This window comes from Arvicola amphibius, chromosome 4 (assembly GCF_903992535.2).
Source record: "Arvicola amphibius chromosome 4, mArvAmp1.2, whole genome shotgun sequence".
Lineage (NCBI taxonomy): Eukaryota > Metazoa > Chordata > Mammalia > Rodentia > Cricetidae > Arvicola > Arvicola amphibius.
In genome coordinates this window covers 16,961,110-16,988,829 of record NC_052050.1, presented here as the reverse complement: position 1 = coordinate 16,988,829, position 27,720 = coordinate 16,961,110, and the positions used below count along the sequence as shown (strand labels likewise).

Genomic DNA, 27,720 nt, shown 5'->3' with positions numbered 1-27,720 from the left:
TTTTTCTGCTAGGCTGGCTGGCAGTGAGCTCTCTGGATCCTCCTGCCTCTCTCTCTTAGTGCTGGTCATGCCCAGGTACTCATGTCTCACAAGCAAGCACTCAGGACTGCGCTACCTCTCCAGTCATCCACCTTACTTTTTAAAGACAGTCTCTACTAAACCTGAAGTTCACAGTTTTGGTTTGGCTGACTGACAGGAGAGGTTCCAGGACCTGCCTGTCTCTACCCAACATTAGGGTTACAAGCGCATGCATGCGGACACCCAACTTCTATGTGGTGCCGGGAATCAATTTGAACCCAGGCCCCTTTGCTTTCACAGTAAGAACCTGTGTCTGCTGCGCTATCTCCTCAGCTGCGCCCCACTCAGTAAAATCTCCTTTAAAAACAATGACATCTAGGTACTGTGATACGCGCTTATCATTCCAGCTACTTGGAAGGCTGAGGTAAGATGATTACTTGAGCCTAGTGAGGCTAGCCTAGAAAACAGAAAGACTTCCAGAGAGGAAACTGCGGTCAGAATGTGAAATAAATAAATATTAAAAAAAAAGATGAAACAGCTTTTTTTTTCTGATATGCAGAAGAGGAAAAATTCATTATTGTGACACATTACAGGGGATGAGATGACTTTTTTAATGTTTAAACAATGATATATATATATATATATATAAAATGTTTAAACAATGATACACACACAAAACAGTTATAATATTCCCTGAGAGCATCAAAATGTACTTTGTAAGGGTTCACCATACAAAGGCACATTTGATACATTAAAATATACACCATAAAGGTGTCTTTGAAAAGAGAAAACTACTAAGAAATGCTTGGTTGTTAATATGGCAGTAGTCAATTGAGTTTCTCTTAATGCCCAGAACCCATCTGTGACTGGTTATCTGGAAAATGGGGTCTCCACAGCTGTAATCAAGTGAAGATGAGGTCATAAAGGTGGGTATTGACCCATCCAGTATGATTGATGTCCTTACAGGAAGGGAAATCTAGATACAGACATGGCCTTGTCAAGACAAAGGAAGACATGAACTATGCTGTCACGATCCAAGGATGGTCTGAGTAAGGAAAGATCCTCCCTATAGACTTTGGAGGGGAAATGTTCCTCCCAATACCTGATTTCAAACTTACACGTTTTAAAGCTGGAGAGATTGTTAGCAACATGGGAAGCAGGAAAAAGAAAAGGAAAAAGGAAGAGAATAAATTTGGTTTAAGATACCCAGTTTGAGAAACAGAGTGAGTAACACCTGGTCAAAATGCTTTAGATGACAAGTATTTCAGATTTCAGCTAGTTTGGATTTTGAAATATTTGTATAAAAATCCTTACTAGTTAAGCATTCCTGATTCAAAATGATAATATCTGAACTACTCCAAAATCTGAAGCCTTTTATGTAACACTGGTGTTCAAGGTCTTGTATTTTAGAGAAGTTTGGATTCTCAGATCAGGGCTTCACTACTGGACTCAGGAGGCTGAGGCAGGAGGTCTGCTGCCAGTTTGAAGCCAGTGTGGGATTCACCGTGAGTTTCTGACCATCTAGGGTCACATATCAAAAAACAAAAAGGGAAAAACCAAACAACAAGCAAAAGCCAGTAAAAACTGCCTGCCCTACAAAATAAAAAAACCCAAATCCCACCACTCAAATAATTCTTATAACAGGAACCCTGGCAACCGCAGTCTGCAAGTTGGTACTCCTGATTATAAGCACCACTCTAACGTTACAGGGATAGTGATTTCTTTTAGATAGTCAAGACTGTAATCAGTGACAGTCTAAAGTTTGACTTTATGACCCATGTACTGAAATAAATAATGGGAGGAGAATAAAATCTGATTTGCCATGCGTGGTGGCAGACATCTTTACCCAGAACTTGGGAGGCAGAGGTAGCCAGATCTCAGCCTGGTCTACATACTGAATTCCAGGACAGCCAAGGAGTAAAGAATATAGAGACTCTGTCTTAAAAACAAAACAAGCAAAACTTTAAAGAAATAGACACCATAATAAATACCTTGTTTGTGGGCCAGAACTTTGCGTTTGTGCGACAAGAATTGGAGTGACCTCTCGACTATTTCCACTCTGTGAGAAGACAGACTTCGTTCCAGTTTGACCCATTCTGGCAACAGACTGTAAAACACAAAAAGTCTAAGGTTTGTGATTATAGATTGCACTGTAAGCGACAAAAGACTATGATATATTCCTATCTGCATCTTCTCAATGAAAACAGCTCAGGATATGTGTCATCTTAAAACAATCACTACTATCACTACATTGTGTTAAAAGACAGCTATTTGTCTTAATATTTATATATAGCAAATTAATTCCTAAAGAAAATGATACAACAAGATTTATACTTTTCCTTTTGTATTTAGTAACAGAGTTAAATAGGAGTCTGAGGAGATAGACACTGCTCTTTTGCTTCACCGTTTCTTTCTAGCTTCTCTAATGCTTCACTTACTGATTTCTGCTTGCTTGGAAGGGGAAGAAAAAGGTCTCTGCTTTGTCTGACATTAATTGTGCAATGTGATAGAAACAAATCTTAACATAGTTAAAAAATGAACTAGATGCATGTGTCTGATGTATCTGGAATGCTGTGACAATAACATTCTTTTATAGTTTGGTAACTCTAAGGAAAGAATAATTATATAAAGTTGGATTCTCTCTGAAATAGAGACTGGAATTTTAAGTAAGTTTCTTTACCCAAACTACATTTTACACAGAAAATACCTTTTTTGTAGGGGCTCCGGTGGATGGCACGTCAATTACAGAAGGTGTGTTAGTGTAGTTTTGTAAATAGGATCCATCTCCAGGACTTGGGGTTTCTAATGGCAAAATCCCAAAACTGAGAAGAGGTTGAAATCAAGGTGTCAAAAAGTCATCAAGGCATATATAAAGCAGCAGTATACTTAAATTAGAAGGTCTAAAAGGAAGAGAATGGCAAATCAGTCTTGGGGCAGTGAGGATCTGAGGGGCAGATTTAAAAATGAGCTGTGAATGTAGAGTACCCCACCCACCAGAACTCAAAAAGGACAAGGACCTAACTGAACAATAGCTACTGATCTTAGAAATGGACTGCCTTTATGAAAGCCAAGATCCAAACGACAAAAATAAATTCCAATTCTTGGAACAATGGAGACAATGTCCTAGAAATTACTGGTAATTACCTAATAACTATCAATATAGTTATCCGCTGGTCTCTGTAGATGCTGTAATCATTCTCCTAGTCATGCTATTTCAATACCTCCTGGCCTTGAGACTCATCTATAGTCTATTCTTTTGTGAGTTTTGTTTCATAGTTCTCAATATGTAGCCTTTGTGACAGGCTACTGTATAAATACATATACCATATAGTTAATAATTTTGACAACATATTTTAAAATGATAGGTGTCAATCTTCTTCTAAGTTTTAGAAAAAATGAACTGATAACATTGCCATAACTATATCATAAACAATATTTCAATTTTTACTGCTATCTGCAGATGCACAGCCATAAATAGTATCTTTCAATACATATACTAATTGGGTCATATTTTAAACACCTTTTACCTCTGCTTTATTTTGAGAAAGGTCATTATATGCCATAGGCTTCTAAGTTGTAGCTGAAGAAAACTCTGAACTTCTGATTTTCCTGCTTCCACCTCCCAAGTACTAACTAGGATTACATGGCATTGAAGCCTTGTCCACTTACACAGTGAGGATCAAACCCAAAGCTTTGTGTCCACTATACAAGCAATCTACCAACTGAGCTATAATATCAGCCCTCATATTTAATTAAAAAATTTTATATATGTATTTCTTCAGAATGCCACTTTCTCACACTGATTTTAGGTAAAATGCTGTTTATATTAACTTGCATTATAATTCAAAGATTATTTATATTAGAATACATTTTAAAATATCTTGTGTGACTTACCTCGGGGTTAATGGGCTAAGAGCAGTTGGTCCTCCTAATAAACTTCGACCAGTTTTTGGTTTATTTTGAACCTGTTTAGATAATATGGAAGTACCCGTTCCAAGGGGGACGTTATCTGGTGAAATTACAGCTGAATCAATGTAAGACATGGAGGAATCTGTATTCAAGGAGTATTTTGAATTGGAAGATTCTAAGTTCAGTCTGTTTAATTCCTGAAACAGAAATTTTCACCCATGTCATTTATGATGCGCTGTTCAGTTCTCATCATTCTGCTGGGTTTCAGAATATTCTGAACATGAGAAGGATACACTTACGATTGTGTCCTGGGGTGTTTCTGTAAGGACTGTCTCAGGCTGTCTGTGAGATAAACTGTGGTTAGATACTAGAGTTGTACAAGTGTTGGGCAAACAGCTGCTAAAATTCTGTATAGATGTTAATTTAAATGTTTGGTCAGGATCTGGCTTTTCACCTGTGAAGACCAAGAGACAAAAACAAAACAACAACAACAAAGAAAAAAAAAACAAAAATTTGCCTCTGAGGTATAATCTCTTTTCAAGTATGCATAATTAGACAGAAATAAAGCCTTATTTAGAGTTTCAAGATTCTCCTGTCCATTTAAGTTAATCAATCTTACCCCTCCAAAGCACAAACATTAATTTATTGTGGAAGTTAACCCTTAAAGATGTAAATTTGGAAAATAAATTACAAGTTTTAAATATCATAAATCAGAGCCAGTAAGATGGCTTAGAGGCTAAATTAAAGGTCGGGTGTCCAACCTGAAACCCAAGTGAAATCCCTAAGACATACATGATGAGAAATCTGACCCCTGAAGATGTCATACGTGCTATGTGGCACATGCACCCAATTCACATATACACACCACATGCAGAAATTTTGTTATTTTTTTCCTTATAAAGAAAGTGACTTTGTCTAGTATTATATGCAAAGCATCATATATTCTGGAGGATACATACATTGAAGGTAGGCTGGACAGAGAAAAGATGAATGATTCTAAGGAAGGGCTGCTTTCTGAGACAGGGTTTCCTGCAAGTGAGCTGGTCGCACAGTGTAGCTGAAGCTGTCCTTAAACTTAGATGTGTTTCCATCTCTGGATCTCTAATATTGGGATTACAGACATATGCTATCACTCTGGGATTTAACCTATTATTTTTGATTTAATGACCCTTATCTTGCAAAATACTTTCTTGTAGCTAAACAATACAAGTTTTCAAATAAAAAAAATTGGTAGGAAAACATTGCTTGAAAAGAGAGAAAAAAAAAAAAGGAAAGAGGAAAGTGGAATCCTGCCTCCATCTCATAAGCTTACCTATTTCACATAACGATTCAAAGGGAGACCAGAGAAAAGGATTTAAACTAAGGCTCTTTTGGTAACATTCTGATCCTTTGGCAAGCCGATCTGTTTTGCTGTGGAGAGAAACAACAAATTAAACAAACAATAAACCCCAAAGCTTTTCTTATAATTTTTGATATAAAAATCAGATCACTCTTATATAAGTTCTTACAGCATTCCTTTCAAGGCTTCCCTAAATTTTTAATTTCTCCTGCTCTCTGAGATTATGTCATGTAGCTCCAATTAGTCTCAAATTCAATCTTCCAATCTTCCTGTCTCAGATGACAGGGTTCTATTACTGTGCTCTGTTCTCATTGCATTCTCAGACTTTTAATTTGTTGACAGATAAAAGACAAGACCAGGTATGGCGAAACATACAGGCTTCTAATCCCAGCACTTGGAGGCAGAGTTAGGAGGATCTTTATGAGTTTAAGACAGTCTGGTCTACTAGTGAATTCCAGGCCAGTCAAGGGCTACACAGTGACCGACAAGAAATATAGAAAAGAGACAGCCAATGCTTCAATTTTTTTACTTGTTTATATATAATATTCCAAAGGTAGTTTTGAAAGCAATTTACATGATTTGAATATAAAAATTTAAATGATCAGATTTCATTTGTGTGTTTTCAAGACAGGGTTTCTCTTTGTAGCACTGGATATCCTGGAACTTGCTCTGTGGAGACAAATTTTATGTATGTATGTATGTATGTATGTATGTATGTATGTATGTATGTATTTTCATAGCCCTGATTGTCCTGTAACTCACTTTGTAGAGCTAAACCAGGCTGGGCTTAACTCACAGAGGTCCGCCCACCTGCCTCCCAAGTCCTGAAATTAGAGGTGAGTGCCATGTAATGAAGAGGAAGACTGATGCTAATCAGGTATAGAAAAAATTAGTGTTGAAGGGAACCAATTATACCCTGATCACTCTGGGAAGTAGAGTGGCCCGACTGCATCTTAACCTTTTAAAATGGAGAAAAGAAGGGGTCAGTAGGTAAGATTCCTTTCAGTTTAAAAAATAAACAAGACACATAAGCAAAACAAACAAACAAAAAACACACAAAAACAAAACAAAACTCTAGTTGGTTCAAGGGTCAAATCCTTACTATCTACTGGGTAAAGGGAGGGGAGTAATGGGGGCTGGAAGATCAAGCTACAGCAATTCTAACTTTTGTTTTTGGAGACAGGATCTCCTATAGACAAAGCTGGCCTTAAATTCTATATAGCTGATGATGATCTTGATGCCTGATCCTCAAGCCTCTACCTCCCAAATACTGGGAGGCGACAGGCATGCACCACTACACCCAGCTTTACTCAAAAACCCTAAGGTTTTAAAAAGACCAAATGGTATGAAACCAAAATTTTCAAAGGAACCTCTTCAAGCAATGGTTATTCAACCTGCGGGTCACAACCTCTTTGGGGTTGAACTACCCTTTCACAGAGGTAGTCTAAGAACATCGGAAAATAGACATTTACATTATGATTAATAATAGCAGCAAAATTACAGCCATGAAGTAGCAACGAATGATTTTATGGTTGGGGGATGAGGGTCACAGCATTAGGAAGGTTGAGAGCCACTGTCCTTAAGTAAAACTACGGGATAAAATACATTGTTTAACGTGCAGATTATCAGTCTAACACCAGAGAAGCTTGAAGAACTCTTTGGAGAAGTCTCACTTCTAAGTTTTCAAGTGAGCACATAACAGCATAAATTTAAGAAGATAAGAATGCGGGCTAGGGGTGGGGTGGGGACTCAAGGTAAAAGAGTTACTTAGCCCAGCACTGAGAGGAAAAGGAAGTGTTGTTCATAAAAACAATAAACATGGACAAAGACAGGAAGAACATGAGGCAGAAAAATCATACCTAATACTATTCAGATGAAACAAAGCAAAAATAATTGTCACAAGACTGACTAAATCACCTATCAGAATATAGAAATAACTTAAAAATAAGAAATGAAGAAAAGGCACATAAAGGCCATTTTCTGAAATCAATAAAGTTAAAAGTAGCAAATTAACCCATGGATATTTTCAACATAAGCTTAAGAAAACAAAAACACAGGGGCTGTGGAGTTGGCTCCGGGTATAAGAATGCTCACTGAACAAGCACAAGGACCTGAGTTCAAATCCTCAGTACTCATGTTTAAAAGCTGGGTATGACCATAAGTGAGTCTGTAACCCCAGTGTTGGGTATGGTGACTGCCAGAATGAGTTTTCGGCAGGGAAAGAAACCCTGATTCACAGAAGTAAGGTAGAGTGATGTAGCAGTATAACTAATGTCCTCCTCCGGCCTCAGTGCACACATGTTGGAAACACAGAATAAATAAGTTATTTTTAAAAATGTTAAAGGAAAGAGCCAGAGAGACCTCAATATCTGAAGGCTGACTTAAGCTTCTGTGACTATCCATCCCTTCTACACTTGTTTTCAGCAATTCTAAAGTAAGAATACTTTTCTATGTAACCTAATCATATTTAAAGAATATTTCTGCTTCCCTTAAGACTTTTACTTTTTTCAACCCTCACTCATAACTCATAATAATCAGTCCCTTCAGTTTATTGCCCTCAAACATCTTCTTTCCTTGAGAAGCCACCTTATGGAAAGAAAGGAGTTTTTTGCTACCAAGTCTCTTCTATTGTACATTTTACTCCCTTCCTTCCCACTCGGGGCCAAGGATGGAACCCAAGGCCTGTCGCACTGTGCTGGGCAAGGACTCTGCCACTGAGCCTTTTATTCTACTTAACCAGCAGAACCAGTAGGTTCTCACTTGAACAAAATCTTGCCTACTTTTTAATCAATTTCCATCTATTATTTTCTTCCTTCTCCATTACAAACAGGGTGGGGACTATGAGCTTAATACTCCCAGGACTAAACACTTCTCGTGTTTAGCTGTAAAGAGAAAATGACCTCAACTTTCTTTGAATGGATGACAAAAATAATCATAGTTGCATGGTAATACCCAACTTCATTTTTAAGTAAATGAAGATATTATCTTTCCTTATTCCAGTTCTTAAGTGTTATGAACGACTTGATGTAACACTTTTACACCTGAAAATAACCCCCATATTTAACAAAATCATTTATTCTGCAAAAAAGTCATTTCAAGCTTTTTTCCGAGACAAAAGTCTCACTGCGTAGCTCAGGGTGGCCCAGAAGTCACAACACAGACCAGGCTGGCCTTGAATTCTTAGATATTAGATTAGATTGCTTCTACCTCCCAAGTGCTGGGAGTAAAGGTACTTGCCACCACTGACTGGCCATTTTTTTTTTTTTTTGTGGTGGGAGTAGGCTTTAATCACTTCTCTCATAATTGTAACAGATAGTATTTATTACATGCAAAATACTCCATGGGCAGTTACGAATATTTTCTATTAATCTACTCAACTTCTAAAGTACTTTTTAAAAACTGAGGGAGACTCATGTTACTATTATATAATGATAATTCTAAGTTCATGCAAGCTAAAAATTCACTTCAAAGATTACTATATATTGATAGAAAACTTAGTCTATTACCAAAAACCTGCCTTTAAGTCTAGAAAGAGTAGAAAGTCTAGAAAGGAATAGTAGTAATATTTAATATCAAGAAAACAAAATTTCCTCGCTTTTTTTCAGTGAATCAAACATACAGATGCACTCTCTTTACCTAAGATAAGAGCTTGTAAGAGTTTTTGAGGCTTCATGGAGAGCAAAATGAGATCAGCATTGCTACTATTTAACAGACTTAATGAGGTCACGATGAGAAAAGGTCAGGAACTACATGCACATGCACGAGACCCTGTCTGGTGATCCGAATCACTCTCACTTACCAATACACATGCCCCAACAATGAAAGAGTAAAGCAGGCTGAATCACCAAACTCACTGACAATATCTTCATGGCTTTTTTGCTTATTAAACACTCCACCAGATAAGATTTGTTCCCCTTCTGCAAGCCTTTAAAATATAAATTAATTTTAATATTAATATAAAAGCTCTTCATAAAGATATCTTTCATTATTATTGTGAGTCTAATGACAAATATAGTGAAAAGTTAACAGTATTTTTAGAATAGTGGCAATCATGTACTTAGAATCATTGAGAAGCTAGAAATTTATGACCTTAAATTTTCAGTCCTGGGCTGGAGAGATGGCTCAGAGGTTAAGAGCATTGCCTGCTCTTCCAAAGGTCCTGAATTTAATTCCCAGCAACCACATGGTGGCTCACAACCATCTGTAATGAGGTCTGGTGCCCTCTTCTGGCCTGAAGGCATACAAGTAGACAGAATACTGTATATATAATAAATAAATGAATATTAAAATAATTTCAGTCCTGTCTTTAAAATCAGAACTCATTAAAATTCAATTTCTATATGGACAAATCTAGTCTGAGCAGCAAATGTATTACTATATTAAAACAAACATTGTTTGCATGCTTGCATGAAGCCTGGGGTTAGAGATCCCTAGCACCAGAAAAGAATTATCACCATTATAATGAAATCTCCCACGGTCAAATTAATGCCATTATCAATGTTGTAAACATTTCAATTGTTACTCAAAAGAAAGGAATGGAAGTCAGGAGTTTATTAGAAGAATTTTATCTAAAATTCAATAGACATATAACAAAACTAGCTGAAGAAAAAATAATACTTACTTGCTGAGGTCAACACAACATTTTGCAAGCAGGTATTTACACTGTGGGGTGGTACAACTGTGTCCTTTCAAGAGTCTATATGCTTTATATGCCTTTCCTGAGCGGTAGTAACAGGTTGCCAATAAAAACAAGGCTTCTTCTGAATGTACTAAGACATTAAAAAGAAAGAAGATAAATTAGCTACTAATCAGCATATTACATAGTAGTTACTCAATAAACAAATTTAGCAAAAATGAAATTAAGCCTGTCACGTAATTAAAAACAATTATTAATTCAAATCTGAGATATGGAGAAATCAATTCTTGACAGAAAAGTTAAAGTTGGTGGCCCACATCTGTCTGTAATCTCAGCACTCAATGGGTTGAAGCAAATAAATCGCTTCAAGTTCTAGGCCAGTCAGGCTATACAGAGAAAATAGAAAACAACAACAACAACAACAACAAACAAACAAACAAAAAAACAGTCAGTTTGCTAGTTCCTGATCATCTCTCCACAAGAACCAGGTAGTAGATACAATGGAGCTAATGACATTTTCTGTAAACACAGAAGAAATGCAAACAAACACTCTTAGCCTTCATCAGACACCAGGAAAGCATCTTATTTTAGCTAATATTTTTCTAAACAGACCTCTTACAAAAAAAAAAAAAAGGTAAATTTTACTAGGAAGGGAAAAATAAACCTTATTACTAGAGTCAAAATATTTCTGTATTAAAAAAAACTTATTCCTCTCTAACACCAAATATTAAATTATAGTCAAGATAAAGCAAAGTTTGGGGTCTGGGAGATGGTGCAGTTGCTGCCAAGCCTGAGGGCCTGAATTAAATCGCTAGAACCCACAAAGAAGAAAAAGAACTTTCAATGAAGATACTTTCTGACTTCCAATACGTCACAGCATATGCCATCCCATTAAAAAAAAGTAAAAAAAGTTTCTGAAGAAAAAAAAAAATATCGGGCATTGTGGTGCACACCTTTAATCCCAGCTCATGGGAGGCAAAGGCAGGAGATCTCTGTGAGTTCAAGGCCAGCCTGGTCTACAGAAAGAGTTCCAGGACAGCCAGGACTGCTACACAGAGAAACCCTGTCTTGAAAAACAAACTAACCAACAAACAAAAAAAAGACAGGCATAGTGGCTCAGGACCAAAACCCAGAATTTGGGAGACTGAGAGTTGAGATTTGGCAGTTGAGAGTTCAAGGCCATCTTGGGAGGGAAAGCTTGACTCAAAACAAAAACAGCTAGGAGGTCTCAAGTCAGTAAAGTGCTCACATTCAAAATGCTAGGACCTAACTTCAATTCTTCGGATCCTAAAAAATGCTGGTACATGCTTGTAGTTCCAATACTGAGGAGGTAGAGGAAGAATTCTGGGGCTCACTGGCTAGACAGTCTAGCCTACTTGAAAAGCTTTAGGCCAGAAACAGACTGTTTAAAAAAAAAAGTGCAAAAATGCCAGGGAAACAACACCCAAGGTTGTCCTATGGCTTCTGCACACACACCCAAACACACAGGAACACACACAAACAAAACAGAGAGGAGTTAGAAAGGTAGCTAAGCAATTAAGAATATGCAGTGATTTTGGCAAAGACGGGGGTTCGGTTCCCAGCACACACATTTAGGGAGGCTCACAACTCTAACTCTAGGGGATTAATAATTAATAACTCTAGGGGATAATAAAATAAGAAAAAAATTAAAGACAATAAATTAATCTTGATAGTCATAAAAAGTGATGGAATTTCATTCATTTATGGTTCTATACAAATGAATAGATCACAAACCTTCTGCATACAGTCGCTCTGCGAGGAAAACTGCGTCTCGGTAAGCATAGTGGTTTAGTGCTTGCCATATAGCAGCCTGTGAACAGAGGGGAAAAGGCACGTAAATACATACAGTTTGTAAGTAACATTTGGCACACAGCCTTGAACATAATACTCAAGTTCTTATTTGTAATTTATGTTATTTTTGTTTGTGCATACATGTGTAGCGGGTGGACGTGTGTGTGTGTGTGTGTGTGTGTGTGTGTGTGTGTGTGTGGCACGGTGTAACAGGAGGTCAAAGGCTAACCTCTCTCGTGCCCTAGGAATCAAATCTGGTCATCTGGCTTGGCAGCAAGTCTGTTAACTTGCTGCAGCATCTTAGCAGCCCTGGTTATTTTTATTTATTTATTTATTTTACATGTGCGTGCAGGCGCTCACAGAGGTAGGGGATGACATAGATCCCTTGGAGGTGGTTATGAGACCACATACAGGTGCTAGGATTCCTGTGGGTCCTCTGTGAGAGCAGCAAGTGCTCTAGCCAAGTGAGCCATCTTCCTTGTCCACTTTTACCAATTTAAGTGATAAAACTGCAATAACCAGAGTAAATTCTAGTGTGCTAGAAAAGTTTCTCGCTGTATGACTTCTAAGATATCTACATTTACTCTCTCAATCCTTGCATGAACTTCCAATCTCCTACCTCTGTATATCCGTTTTCTTCCCCAGTAACTTATTCATCCCCAAAACCTAGTTTAAAATAATAATCCATAAAGATACCTTAGTCCATTCTTCCTTCTACCCCATTCCTTTTTTGAGATAGATTTTAAATTTTTAATAATATGGTAGAAAAAAAAGCTTCAAAAAATTTTTTTAAAATAGGGAGCTGGAAAGAGAGTGAGTTCCAGGCTTTCTCGCTCTATATGTATATACGTATGTACATGTTTAAATGCATCATATTTCTCTGTCAGCAATTAAATACAATTATTCCAAAATACTTTCATACAAATCAATTCAATAATGCTCAATTTCATGAAAAGGAATATTTACAATACTGAATATCAGACCACACTAAAGAGATTCATTAGGGCCAGAGCAGTGGTTCTCAACCTGTGGGTTGAAGTAGTTATGAAGTAGCAAGGAAATAAGTTTATGGTTGGTGGTCACCACAGCATGGGGAACTGTAAAGGGTCACAGCACTATAAAGGGTGAGAACCACTTCGATAGAGGGCTTTCTACTGCTTGGGAAATAAAGATGGGATGAGGAAAAAAAATCATAAGGCCACTAAGCAAAAACAGGATCTGCTAAAATGGTTTGTTGGATTACTCTAGGATTCTGCAACCACTAAAGCCATTTTAAAAAGTACCAAACATATGCTGTGCAGAACATCTAGAACCCTCATAAAATGTTCCACCATATTTGCTGCTAATTTACCAACATGCTATTAGGCAAGGACTCTATTCCTTCTTATGTATGTCTGTAGTATATATCAACACACTATCTACTTAAGGGCACAACAGTAATAAATACTAGGTGTTCAAATATTTTCTGTTTTTAATTTTTTTATTTGCAGATTCTGGCAAGATTTACTACTGCTCATCTTTAGCCACTCTTCCCTCTACCCCTCCTTTTATTAAGACAAGGTCTCACTACGCAGCCCTGCCTGGCCTTGAACTCACTATATAGACTAGGCTGCTCTCAAACTGATAGCATAACCTGAATCTGCCTCTGCCTGGGATTATAGGTGTGCACTTACCACGTGAGCCATCTTTCTAGCTCAGAATTACTAATTTAAGTGTTAAAACTGCAACACCCATAGTAAATTCCACATTGCACTAAGTATGACTTCCACTTCTCCCCCCGCCCCTCCCCCCCCCCGGTTTTTTCGAGACAGGGTTTCTCTGTGGCTTTGGAGCCTGTCCTGGAGCTAGCTCTTGTAGACCAGGCTGGCCTCGAACTCATAGAGATCCGCCTGCCTCTGCCTCCCCGAGTGCTGGGATTAAAGGCGTGCGCCACCACTGCCCAGCTTACTTCCACTTCTTATATACATTCTTTTGAAAGTCTTTTGTGAAAACTACAGAGCTTCCCAGATAAAGGCATATATAATAAAAGTTGCATGTTTCGAAAACCTGGTGTATATCTGAGGTTTGTTATAATTTAAATATATACTGAAAGCTGCATACATTCTGAGACTCATAAATACTCTCGTCCTATAAGAAGCATTGATATAGCTGATAGGAACCTAGTGTGTGTGTGTGTGTGTGTGTGTGTGTGTGTGTGTGTAATAGACTCTCAATAAATATTTGTAGGATTGATTTAAATGTTTTTAGATTATTTATGTGCAAGGGGTTTTACTTGCATGTATATCTGTATACCACATGACCCAAGGAGGTCAGAACAGGGTGCTAGATCCCTTCAACTGGAGTTTTGGATGGACCAGGTCTTCTGCAAGAACAACTGCTCCTGTCCAGCCCTTTCTCTTTCATATTTTGAAGACTACTATATTATTAGCGTCTTAAAAAAAAATCACACAGGTGCTAAGAACAGGAAGGAAATGGCTTTTAATCATACAAAGTCACAGGTGTTGGCTAAGTATACAAGTGAATGATTGCACTAGTGCTTCAATCAAGTTCATTCCAGATCAGAAAGGTTTTAATTGGCTGGTTAGCGAATGTAATCATAATTTGCAGAACCAATCCTAAAGAAAGAGATCTATGCCAGAGTACATGCCATTGATCCCAGGAATTGGAAGGTAGGAAAATCTCTGTGGGGTCTAGGCCAGCCAGGACAAAAAACAAACAAACAAACAAACAAAAACACAAAAAAACCCTATCTCAAAATAAAAACCTTAGTCCATAACAGAATTTTCTTTCCTTAATAATTTCCCCCTAAACCGGGCGATAATGACATGTGCCTTTAATCCCAGCACTCAGGACGCAGAGGCAAGTGGATCTCTGTGAGTTCAAGGCCAGCCTGGTCTACACGAGCTAGTTCTAGGATAGGCTCCAAAGCTACAGAGAAAAACAAAACAAAACCATTTCCCCTAAAATTTCCACATATTTTTTACTGAGCCAACCTACTAGTTCAAAGCATGAAAACAAAGAGAAAAATGAGGCTCCTAATAAGACAGGGAGCTGGGCAGACCAGGCAACATTTCTTTCCAGCTTGACACAGTGAGACAGCAGCGACACAATGGATATAAATGTAGTCTAATATCATATACACAAGCTATAGTCTAATATCATATACACAAGCTATAGTCTAATATACACAAGCTATAGTCTAATATACACAAGCTATCTCATGCAACTTCTTATTTTCAAAAAGGCCTCCTCTTGGAATTTTATCCAATTTTATCACCAATTTTAATTGAAATCTATTATGAAGTGGGATGGATTTGCTTTTCAGCTGTTGTTTGATTCCAGTGTCTGTCTCCTTCGGTAGCTACATGGCATCTCTTTGACCCCGCCTACTCTATATCTGTTAAGATTTCTTACCTGGCTTAACTCTGCTAGGCCGAAACAGCTTTATTCATTAGCCAATAGAAGTAACACATATACAGAAGGGACATCCCACACATCAAGGATGACTAGAACTTTTGATCCTCCTGCATCCACCCTCCTAAGAGCAGGATTACAGACACACACATGCACCACCCCTACTGGTTATACAGTGCTGGAACTGAACCAAAGACTGTGGATACTAGGCAAGCACACTACCAATCAAGTGACACCATCAGTCCTCAAAGTCCATTCTTGTGTGTTATAAACAGAGGTCAAAGACTGACTCTCCACCTTAGTTAATGAGAAAGGTTTCTCAGACCTAGAGTGGCCTGACCGCACTAAACTGGCTGGCCAGCAAACCAGAGGGATCAATCATCTTTTCTTTCCTATTGCTGGGATTACAGGTGTGTGCTGCTGCCTGACTTTTCACATGGATTACAGAAATTAAAAAGCTCTCAGGTTTGTGTGGGAAACACCTTACCAACAAAGCCATTTCCCCAGTACCTTAAAAAAATAGATTACCTTTATTTTATGTGTATGAGTGGTTTGCTTACATGTACGTATGTCCACCATGTGTATGTCTAGTAACCAAGAGGTCAGAAGGGGGGCACTAGAAACCCTGGAACTGGAAGTTATTGAAGGTTGTGAGTCTATATAAGTGGTGGGAAATGAACCCCGGTTCTCTATAAAAGCAACAAAAGTGTTCTTAACTCCTAAGTCATCTCTCCAACCCTTCAAAATTCATTCCTCCACCCCCGACACAGGGTTTCTCTGTGTAACAGTTCTAGCTGTCCTGGAACTCATTCTGTAGACCATGCTGGTCTTGAACTCTACCTTCTGAGTTCTGGGATTAAATGCTGTCTATATATTATGTACACATACACACATGTGGTTTTTCCCCCACTGTGCTTAAGTGTGTCTCTTCATTTAAAATATAAGACTCAAGGACTACAGATACAGTTTAAGAGTTAAGGACTGGAGTTAAAATTCCCAGCACCCACATCGAAGCTCACAGCCACTTGCAACTCCAGCTTTAGAGGCTATGACATTTCTGCTTCCCATAGGCACCTATACTCACATGATCACACAGTCTCCCAACTAAGAACTTACTAGATAAAACAAAACCCCAGCGAAGTCCGGGAATACCTGGCACGTATCTGGTGACCATGCAGAACAGCTTAGCTGCTGTCACTGTTATCTTTCTTCCCTCATCAAATTATTCTCCTCAGAAAGCTACACAAAGCTTATGAAATTAGTGTCTACAGAATAAAGCAAATTCTTTCTAGATATTCAAATCAATTTTGTTTTAATCGTCTTTTAAAAGCAATTTTCAGCTCTATTGTCTAAAGTTAGAAAAATTTTGTACCATTCACTAAAAATTCAATGTATTTCCATTCTTCAAACTTTTTTTTTTTGGTTTTTCGAGACAGGGTTTCTCTGTAGCTTTGGAGCCTGTCCTGGAACTAGCTCTTTTTTTTTTTTTTTTTTTTTTTGGTTTTTCGAGACAGGGTTTCTCTGTGGCTTTGGAGCCTGTCCTGGAACTAGCTCTTGTAGACCAGGCTGGTCTCGAACTCACAGAGATCCGCCTGCCTCTGCCTCCCGAGTGCTGGGATTAAAGGCGTGCGCCACCGCCGCCCGGCTCTTCAAACTTTTTGTAGCCATGTGGTAGCTTATGCTGTAACCCAAGAACTTGGCAGAAGGCAGGAAGATCAGGAATTCAAGACTAGCCTAGGCTATGTAAGGGTCTGTCTCAAACAAACAAGAAACCCTGCAGCGCTGGAAAGATGGGTTAGCTGGTGAAGTGCTTGCCTGGTAAACACAGGGACTTGAGTCTGATGGGCACAGCCACCACTAATTCCAAGGTTGGACAGGCAGAAGCTAGGAGATTCCAGGGATTCATGGACAGTCAGGTCAGCCTAGCCTACTATAGTGGTTGGTCCATACATACCTGGAAGACAGTCCAGGGCTCTCTGGTCTAGAGTATCGCATGTACCTTCACATCATTCAGCACACTTATTCTGCTTACTGCTTTTGGAAACATCATTCATCTATTAAATGTAACAGACAGCATACCTATCTTAATGGGCACATGATTCTGACTTTGCATAACAATATAAAATTCAGCAGATAAAAGCACTAAGGCTGATGACCTAAGTTGGTCTCTAGATCCCATGATGGAAGGAGAGAACCAACTTCAGAAAGCTGTCCTGACTCCCCATATGCATGCTCATGCACACTCAAAAATACACACACAAATAAAAGATAGCTAGCCAACTTAAAGTTCTTTATTTTGTTTATCAACTGCAATATCTGCGATATTCAAATTTCCACTAGCAATAAGAAATTATGAATAAGCTTCTTCAAAAGGTTTGGTCATTGTCATCGGGTGATTTTGGTTTTTTTTTCTTTCTTTCTTTTTTTTTTTTTTTTTTTTTTTTTTTTATCGAGACAGGGTTTCTCTGTATCTTTGGAACCTGTACTGGAACTTGGTCTGTAGATCAGGCTGGCCTCCAGATCCACCTGTCTCTGCCTCTGGAGTGCTGGGATTAAAGGCGTGCGCCACCACCGCCTGGTTGATTTTGTTATTCTTAAATCAGGTAGTTTGGAAACTTAATCCTTTTGTTTGTTTGTTTTTCGAGACAGGGTTTCTTTGTGTAGCTTTGGAGCCTGTCCTGGAAGGAACTCACTCTGTGGACCAGGCTGGCCTTGAATTTAGAGATCTGGCTGCCTCTGCCTCCAGGGTGCTAGGATTGAAGGCGTGCACCATCACTGCCTGGCTGGAAGCTAAATCTTAAAAATCAAAAATATGGGTTGGTAAACATGAACTCCAGGGCAGATGTTTAATATGCTACTGACTAGCCAGGTGGTCATGAGGCACACTTTTAATCCCAGCACTCAGAAGGCAGAGACAGGAGGATCTTAGTAAATTCCCTGTTAAAACAAATACATTCCCAAACTCATTTATTCTATTTACAGAATCATTGCTATCTAACTTACGTTTGGAAATAAAGTAGCAGGTTTACTTTTTGAGGAAGGAGGCGAAAGCACCTTTGTAGACAAATGGTGGGGACACGACTGACTTCTCTCTGCAGGCGGGGGAAACTGCATTTACAGCTTTCAACTGCACAAACGTCAACTTAAAAATCATTTTTAAATTGACCTTAAAACCTAATTCATGTCCCTGTTTCAGGCATCACAATTTGCCAAGCAGTGGTAGCACACGCCTTTAATCCCAGCACCCAGGAGGCAGAGGCAGACAGAGCCCTGTGAGTTCCTGGACAGCCTGTCTACAGAGTGAGTTCCAATAACAGTCAGAGCTACAGAAAGAAACCCTGTCTTGGAAAAACCAACCAACCAAGCAACCCACCCCAGGAGCTTTTAGAAGAAAACAGAATACCCTTCAATATACTGGGGTAGGCAAGAGCTTTTAAAATATAATATCAACAGCAAAGGAACTAACTCTCAAGTATTATGAACCTACATGAAAATTCAAGTTTCTATACAGCAAAGAATACAATCAGTAGAGTTAACAGCCCACAGAATAAGAGAAAATCTTTACCAACCACATGTCAGATGAGGGGCTATCATCTAGAATTTACAAAGAATTACAGAAATTAAATACTATAAAACTACCCATTAACAAATGGACAAATGAACCGAAGAGGCAGTTTTCAAAAGTCAGAAAGGCTATCCATCACTGACAAACCTTGACAACAAATGTCAGGGAGATGTGGCGAGAAAGGAACCTTTATCCACTGTTGGTGGAGCCGCAAATTAATAGTCACTGTAGACTCAGCTACCTCACTCCTGGGCTATGCCCAGAGAGCCCTATACCCTTCCTTCCACAGGGATATTTGCAGCCCAGTTTACTGTTGCTTTATTCAATATAAAAAAATTACTAGAACCAACCTGGTTGTCCATCAATGAATGAACAGATAATGAAAATCTGGTATATATAAAACATGGAATACTACTCCACTCTAAATTTTTTTTAAATTGCAGGAAAATGGATGGACCTAAGTATTATTCTAAACTATCACTATTTATTTACCTAACATTATTCTAAAATATATAATACTGAGTTTACACAATCTCAGAAAAAATCTTTTCTAGTCAACAATACATGTATGCACATAAACAAATGTTCATGTAGTTATAGCATTATATGAAGAAAAGAACAATAGGCAAAATGTAAGGAGATGAGGAAGGGCTGAAAGCGGGCAATGGATACTAGTTATGAGAGGACAAGAAGCAATTTTTTTTCTAATTACTAATTCTGTCATGGAGTTTTTGGGTTTGGGGGTAAACAGAACATAATATAAAATATATCTGATACTAAGATTAAAATATGTGATACACTTCAGATATTCTCCTTTGAGAACTTCAGTATTTTGGATTCTGTAACAATCTACCAAAGAGTCACTCAGAAAACAACAAGACAGGGAGGCAGAGGCAGGCGGATCTCTGTGAGTTCGAGACCAGCCTGGTCTACAAGAGTTAGTTCCAGTAGTTCCAGGACAGGCTCCAAAGCCACAGAGAAACCCTGTCTCGAAAAACCAAAAAAAAAAAAAAAGAAAACAACAAGACAGAAGAAATTAATTCTAACTCAACTTAGCAATTATTTCTTAATGTTTACTACAATCTCATAGCCAAATTCAGGTAGATAAAGATGATTCCTCTGACATTAATCAGAACAAATCACTTCTGAGCCTTAAGTACATGGGCTAAATAGAACCAGGAAAGCCTTGGGCGAATAGTAAGATCTTGTCCCAAAATAAAGAAATAAAAAAAAAAAAATGAAGATTTACTCAGAACATCAATCCTTTCTTAGCATCAAGAGATGGGCCACTCCAAATCTGTGCTCAGGTATTGATGCCTGGGTGATAAGCCACTCACTGAGGGAAGGGGATGTGGAATGGACTGTTCTCTAGCATTACAAATTAAGAGCTGATGATGAATCAAGAGCTAAACTCAGCACCCTGTCCGACAGATGGTGTAGGCCTCTCCTAAAACAGCACCCAGGGCACCATTTTTACAGATTAAAAGCCAGATGGGTGAGAAGTTGCTAAACAAAGTTAGGAAGCCAAACAGAGCAGCGTTCTTTCCTTCCTTTCCAACAAAATGTGTAGGAGACATTCCACTGAGGAAATTAACTATCTAGTCCTGGGTATATTCAGATAAAAGATGAACCAACAGCATAAAGGTGTAAATCCTTATTTGCTATGTATTCTTTGTGTACACTGTATGTACATGCATTCATGTGCTTGAGCATTGCCAGAGGTTGATATCAGGTGTCTTCCTCATTTGTTCTTCACCTTTAAAAACGAGTAACTTTGCCAGGCAGTGGTGGCGCACGCCTTTAATCCCAGCACTCGGGAGGCAGAGACAGGCGGATCTCTGAGTTCGAGGCCAGCCTGGTCTACAAGAGCTAGTTCCAGGACAGGCTCTAGAAACTACAGGGAAACCCTGTCTCGAAAAACAAAACAAACAAACAAAAAAAAATGAGTAACTTTTAGCTGTACACTGTATACACATGCGCACACGTGTGCAGAGGCCAGAGGAAGACATCTGGTGTCCATCTCCATCCTGTTCTGCCTTATCCTTTTGAGACAGAGTCCCTCTGATAAGCCTGGAACTTGTTGAGGCTGAGGTAGGTAGCTAAGCCAAATGACTTTCTGCATGTTTGCTAGCAATCCAATCTCAGGTCCGCGCTTGTGCAGCAATCCTCTGCTGACTGAGGCCTCTCCTAGTCCTACCATCTATTCTGATAATATCAAACTGGGTTCTTTTTGGAGGGGAGGGGTCTTGTTTCTGAAGCTTGAGGATAACTTGTACTAAGCAGTTTAAGAAAAAAAAAAAAAGTACAGGTTAGGTGAAGATTCTCACAGCTACCACAAGGAGAGATGGAGAAATGTTGTGTCTTCTATGTTAAGTATGGAACAGAAATAGACAACTTGGGCTAGAGAGATGGCTCAGAGATTAAGAGCACTGATTGTTCTTCCAGAGGTCCTGAGTTCAAATCCCAGCAACCACATGGTGGCTCACAACCACCTGTAATGAAATTGGTGCCCTCTTCTGGCCTGTAGGCATACATGCAGACAGAATACTGTAAACTAAATAAATCTTTAAAAAAAGAAATAGATAACTTACTAAGGAAAGAACAGGGAAGCTGGAGAGATGGCTTGCTGCTCTTCCTAAGGAACTGAGTTTAGTTTACAAGGCCCACATGGAGTCGCACACTACTTAATCACAACTACCTTTTGGATTAAGTTACATGTAATCCAAGGCTCTCTTCTGGCTTCCAAGGGCACCTGCAAGCATGTAGGGGCATGTTCATATATAAACACACAAACCCTAAGAAAAGGAAAAGCAGCTGGATGGTGGTGGCACACACCTTTAATCCCAGCACTCAGGAGGCAGAGTTAGGCTGGTCTCTGTGAATTCAAGGCTAGCCTGGTCTATTGAGCGAGATCCAGAACAGGCTCCAAAGCTACAGAAAAATCTTGTCTTGAAAAACCAAAAAAAAAAAAAAAAAAAAAAAAAAGAGAGAGAGAGAGAAGAAAAAGCATTCCCAAGAATAAAAGTGGGCTAGTAAGCTAAGGAAGAAACCCAAAAGTGAGTTTTTTGTTGAAAAACAAAAGAAAAACGGAGCCCCATTGCACAAACTTTCCTCTAAGTTGTTATGTAATAGAGAATGCCTTTGAACTCCTTATTTGCTTGCCTTTGTGTCTCAAGTGCTAGGATTACAGGCTTACATTGTCACAACTCGCTGAAATAAAATTTTATTTGTATAGTTTAAGAAAGGTTTTCACTATGTAACTTAGGCTAGCTTTAAATTCATGGTCCTGCATCCATTTTCCAAGTCCTGAGATTCCAAAAATGCACCACCACACCCAGCTCAAGTATCTTAAATGTAAACTGTACTTAGATTTAAATGTGACTGCTATGAATTGTTTGGTCTTATATTTGACAAAAGAAAAAGTTGTTTTAAGGCCAGAAAAACAACAAGAAAAGCTTCATAAAAAGTAAGGTATGAGAAAAGAAGGGAGAGGGGATGGGAGGGAGGAAGAAAGGGAAAAACCCTAACAAAAAAAGTCACAAATTGTAGAATTTATCTCATACATTAGAATCTAATTTCTGTAACTCTAGTTTTTACCTATCCGATAGGTTATTTTTTATGTTTCTGCTTTGAGACAGGGTCTCATTTTGCCCAGGCTGGTCTCACACTTAACGACACAGCTAAGGCAGGCCTTGAATCCCTTGATCCTTTTGCCTCTACCTCCCAAGTGCTGGGATTACAGGCACGTTGCCATCATACCCAGCTCTGTAAAATGGTTCTGTATCTAGGTGGTTTTCTGACCCCACATTTAGCCATGTCTGGTGGGGGGAGGGGCATTTTTGGCCTCAAAACGGAGGTGGCATCTGGTAAATAAACAGAGATGCAGTAAAACACTCCTTAACACACACATAACCCACTCTACTTTCTCCAAAATGTCAATCCTGCCAAAATTAAAAACCCTGGTCCACATTACCAGGTAGTGGGCCGTCCTTCCAGTCTATGTATCTAACTTGTCTTTTCCTCCTGGTCCCAACACACTGCTCTCATTACACAGCTCTATTAAAGCTGTCTTGGAGCCAGGGGTAGTGGTACAAGTTCATAATCCCAGCACTCCAGAGGCAAAGAGAAGAGCATAGTAAGTTATAGGCCAGCCTGGGCTACAAAGAGGGTACAAAGTCAGTCCAAGATTCACTATTAATACACTAAATCTAAACCTTTCAACTTAAATGCGAAGTCTCCTGTAATCTGATTCTGGCTATTCAAACCCTTCTGTTTTCAGCTTCTATTCTATTTAAGAATACAATATTTTACTGTTTCTCCCTAAATAACACTCTCATCTTTGGGCTTTTGCTCATGCCATTTCATGCCAAGAATACTCCTCCTCCTTTCCAATTTCTTAGGTTTCAAATTCTACTTGCTTAAAAGCAAGTATTTGCTTTTTTTCCCCCCGACCTACAAAGATCTCTCTTTCCTGAATTCCTGTATTAGTATCTGTATAATCAAATGGATACTTAACATCCAATTTTTCCTGCTTCATTCTTCACGTTCATAGGACTGGAACCTGAGATTAGGGATTACGTCTTTATAGTCAGTAGTCTCACAAATTATCTCTGACTTCTCTTCTAATCAAATTCTTAAATGTCCTTTTGAATCCTCCCCCAATCCTAAGAGGCAGAAAAGCATTTTCCCCCTAAGGGATTAGTTTTAGCTTTGGGAAGTTTTGAATTGTGTTTTGTTTGAGAAAGAGTCTCATGATGCAGCCCTGACTATGTAGACCAGGCTGGCCTTCAACTAACAGAGATTTACTTGCCTCGATCTCACAAGTTTCACAAATGCTGAGATCAAAGGCATGAGCCACAACATCCAGCTGGATTTTTCATTGTTAAAATAGTATCACCAAAATAAAATTCAGGCAGTCATTTTTTTATACCAACTCCAGGAAGCCCCAACCCCATGTTTCAACGGTTCTACTTCCCAGGTTATTTCCTCAATGTGTTTCTACCTCTACAGCCCTTTACCTACTTTCCCGCTCCACTGCTACTTTAGATCCCTCTGACTCTAAGACTGCTGGCTTACTCCTGATCACAGTACCTCTCACAGAGGAGACAGAATAGGGTACTCTTTCAATCAATCTTAGATAACACTTGGGGACATCTTACCCCAAGCCAAAAGGTTTTTGTTGTTGTTTTTATAATATTTATTTATTTATTATGTATACAATACTCTTCTGCAGGCCAGAAGAGGGCACCAGACCCCATTATAGATGGTTGTGAGCCACCATGTGGTTGCCGGGAATTGAACTCAGGACCTTTGGAAGAGCAGGCAATGCTCTTAACCTCTGAGCCATCTCTCCAGCCCCCAAAGTACTTCTTTACTATTTAATAAAACTCCAAAAGAATATGTATATAAATAGTACCCAAATTACTTTATTTTGTTTTGTTTTTTAAGACGGTCTTATGTAGCTCAGGCTGAACTTGAACTCAGCATCTTACTGCTTCTAGTTGGAGTTTCAGAAGCAGGCTAATATGCAGGGTTTTTATATCCAGTTACTCTATTTTATATTAACATCATTTTCAAAAGGCTTGTTGACAATTTCATCCGATACTTCTGTGAAGCTTCACTTACAGAAACAATTGATACAGCTTTATCAATTGATACATTATATAAAATGCCTCCCTCTTAAAGCCACACAGAGTAGTGAGAAGGCTCAGAGGGTAAAGATTCTTGCCACCAAGACTGACACAAACAAAACACCCTACCGACAAAAACCCACCAATTTTATCAAGTGAACTTTTAACAAGCATCCAAATTAATACTGTGGTGAATGCCTTTAATCCCAGTCACGCTATACAGTGAGACCTGCCACAAAAGAAAATTTTGCTTTGAAATATGAAAAGTTTTTTTTTTTTTTTTTGGTAAGGACTCAAATACAAAGTAATACTTTTTCTATGAGCATTAACTTGGGGAGGGGCTTATATTTAAGTCTATTTGGCACATTCTGCTCAGTAGTCCATGTAAAATCTTTAAAAAGGGGGGAAAAGTAGGAACAAACAGTTGAACATTATTTGTGTCAACTTTGTCCTGTGCCTAGATCACCAGGAGCAAAACAAAGAAAATGTTTTCAACACTATTTTTATCCCAATATATGGAATGAGTAATTTTTAAAACGCTTATCTTAATATTGCTTCCCTTCATTCTTTGATACCAGGCCTTTCTCATCTTAACAGCATTCCTGCTCCAAGTTAGCTCATTTTTCCCTCTGTCTGAGACCCCCTTTAACTGCCCTTTTGTTGTTAGCTTGGGGTTTTGTTTGTTTTTTTTTTTAGACTGTCTCAGGCAGCCCATGTTGGCCTTGAATTTACTCAGTAGCTGAGGATAACCTTGAACTCCTGACCTCCTGCCTCTATATCTATAAATGAAAACCCAAATTCTCACCCTCTCACCCCCTAAAACTTCTTCCCATTATCCTACACTCTAATGAACAAAGTTATGGAGGAAAATAATGGGATGTAAGTGTACTATTGCTAGCAGGACTTTAAAGACGAACTGGAAACCTGCTGGATTCTGTCTCCCATAAACAATATAGTCTACTCTTGTACACTTTAATATAAATTAAAATTGCTATCAATGCAACTACCATATCACTTTAGAAGCCTTTTGGGTCCAGAAAAGCAAAAGGATCAGCAAAACTACAGTATAAAATTAAAAAAATTAATTATCCGAATTAACTGCATGTTAGGCCTCAAAAGGGTCTTACAAGGGACTCTACACTAGGAAGAGAAATTTGGTAAGAAACGCAGCTTTGGAAGAACTGATACAACGTACGGCGACACGTACAGTTGCAAAGATATAACCCAGAATTACAATAATTCAAATACTAATAGCTGTCACCATGTAAACGCAGGCGATGAGGCTAACCATGAAAACTGCTGCTGCGATGGGAAGGTAAGGAAATGCCTTTCTGACGCATTAAAATATTTGCCATTTGTTGTCAGTCTGAGCTCAGGCAATTCGCAGCAATTTCTAAAATCGGTTTGCTTTATAACTTCAAAATAAAGTTTATGGCTTAATGGCAATAATTTAATGGAGGCCAACTCTGGTCATGTCAAAGATCACACGGAGGAACAACAAATCTCCCAAACCTGGTCCATCACCAAGGGACAAAAGGTTTCAGATGTGGCAGGGGGGGAAATGACTTGGCAAAGGCATCACACTTCGACAACAGCAGCGTGTGCGTCAAAGCATACCTTGGTGTGGTTAAGGAATGGACGAAGAGTGAAATGGACGGGAAAGCAATTATCTCTAATTTCTTAAACACCTTCTAAATATGCACGATAAAATGCCTCTCGATACCCAATGCTAGGTCATGGAAAAACGCAGTCCTGCCCTGTCGCCCACTCCCCTGCTTGGCTGAGTGTTTGCACCGCAGCACCGGGCCTGAGAGTTCCCTCCTCGGACCGTCATTGTCCGGTGGGAAATCCACTGAGCGAGAACGGTAACGTGGACAGGAAAGTCCGCCACCGAAACAAAAACTAGTATCAAAAATACGGTTAATTTTACCTTCTTCCCTCGACCAGCTCACGTAAAAGAAAACACCAGGAAACTTGCCCCACCAGTGTGAAATCCCACCAGCTCGGTTCAAAAGCGCTCCTGTGTCGGCCCCCGGGGCGCCGAGCACCCGGGGCACCATCCCGGCCCCTCGTCTCCCACCGCTGGCAGGGCCCCCGACTACCAGGAGGGGAATGGCCGGACGCCAGGGCCGACGGAAAACGAGTGATTCCCGCCGAACCGCGCTCGCACAAGAGGCGAGAAGTAGTGCGGGACCGGGGCAAACCTCGGCTGAGGCCGCGGGCCAGGCCTCGGCACTGACGAAAGACAGGTAGGGCTCGCCGAAAGGGAGGCGGGAGAAGCCGGGCCTAGGCCTCAGCAGGCCGCGAAGTGGCTGTTCGCTGCCTGCGACCCAGGCATGGCGCCAGGCCTCGGAGCAGGCGCTAGCATTACCTGGACAGGTTCCTGCAGCACCGTCATCCTTGAGGCTCAGGCCCACTTTCTGCAGTGCCTCAGGCCCCCCCCGTAGCGGCTCCGGCCCGGCCAGCCCCGGCTCATTTAAACTCACCAGCGACCGTTACCGGGGGACGGGGGAGGCCGAGTGGCTGCCGAGTTCCTCCGAGCGCGACACGGAAATAGCCGAAGTGGAGAGTGCTAAACGAGGGAGAGACGGAAAAACCCGAGAGAGGGCGGAAATACCCGAGGTGCGTCGGCGGAGGCGGAGCCCGTGGCCGGAAATTGTCGAGTGCTACCGGAAATTGTTGGGTTGGATCCAATCGGAAGTTCCTCTTCTCAGCCACGCCTTCGCTCACAGACGCCACGCCCAGTCAGCCACGCTAACTGGGCCACGCCCAAAGAGCATCCAGTAGGCTGGGTCTGGAGGGAGGGATCCGGGAGCCCCGCGTTACACGGACGGAGCTGAGGTCTGGCTTCGCGCTTCTGTCCTTCTGCCTTGTGCATGGTAGATTAAGCGAAGGGTAAAATACTAGTTTGGGGTTGAATTTAATAAAGTCTTTGGAGTTTTGATCATTATCCACTCCTGGAAATTTCTACTCAAGCCTCTGAGGAAAATAGAGGGATATTTGGAACATTGCCATTCCCCAAACACATAGGACTCCTGTACAGAGATTACGGTGTGCTGCAAAGAAAAACGACTAGGCTGCGCACTTGCCTAGCGTGCACGAAGCCGTAGGGGTGGATCGCCAGTACCACCTAAATCCGACATGTTTTGACATTACACGCCTGCCTTGGGAGGTGGATGCAGAAGGATCTAGAGTACAGGATAATTAACAAACTAGATAGCGAGTTCGAGGCAAGCCTGGGCTACATGACACCCTGGCTCCTAAAGGAAAAAAAAATCTGTGTAACTGAGAGCTACGTTATGTGTTATCTGTTATGGATGATGTAAACCTTCAACCTCAGAGAAGAGGGAAATAAGTAGGGATTAAAATTACGGATGTAGATACAGACACAAAGGCT

General features: G+C 39.8%; 1 protein-coding gene across 8 annotated transcripts in view; it reads right to left on the bottom strand.

The window, feature by feature from the left end:
- The window catches only part of Cdc27 (cell division cycle 27), a 56,458-nt gene extending 29,607 nt beyond the window's left edge, over window positions 1-26,851 (bottom strand). For 2 of the 8 annotated variants that reach the window (XM_038327614.2, XM_038327615.2), the window contains exons 1-9: window positions 26,695-26,851; window positions 11,658-11,733; window positions 9,888-10,035; window positions 9,066-9,191; window positions 5,240-5,337; window positions 4,227-4,381; window positions 3,913-4,124; window positions 2,726-2,840; window positions 2,010-2,143 (exon numbers count right to left, since the gene is read on the bottom strand). In XM_038327614.2, coding sequence (XP_038183542.1) covers window positions 2,010-2,143; window positions 2,726-2,840; window positions 3,913-4,124; window positions 4,227-4,381; window positions 5,240-5,337; window positions 9,066-9,191; window positions 9,888-10,035; window positions 11,658-11,733; window positions 26,695-26,721 — 1,091 coding nt within the window. In that variant the 5' untranslated portion in view covers window positions 26,722-26,851. Of the gene's footprint in view, window positions 1-2,009; window positions 2,144-2,725; window positions 2,841-3,912; window positions 4,125-4,226; window positions 4,382-5,239; window positions 5,338-9,065; window positions 9,192-9,887; window positions 10,036-11,657; window positions 11,734-26,694 lie in introns of those variants that run through there. The other 6 variants (XM_038327616.2, XM_038327617.2, XM_038327618.2 and 3 more) reach the window with 4 other exon arrangements.
- Window positions 26,852-27,720: the final 869 nt, after the last annotated feature.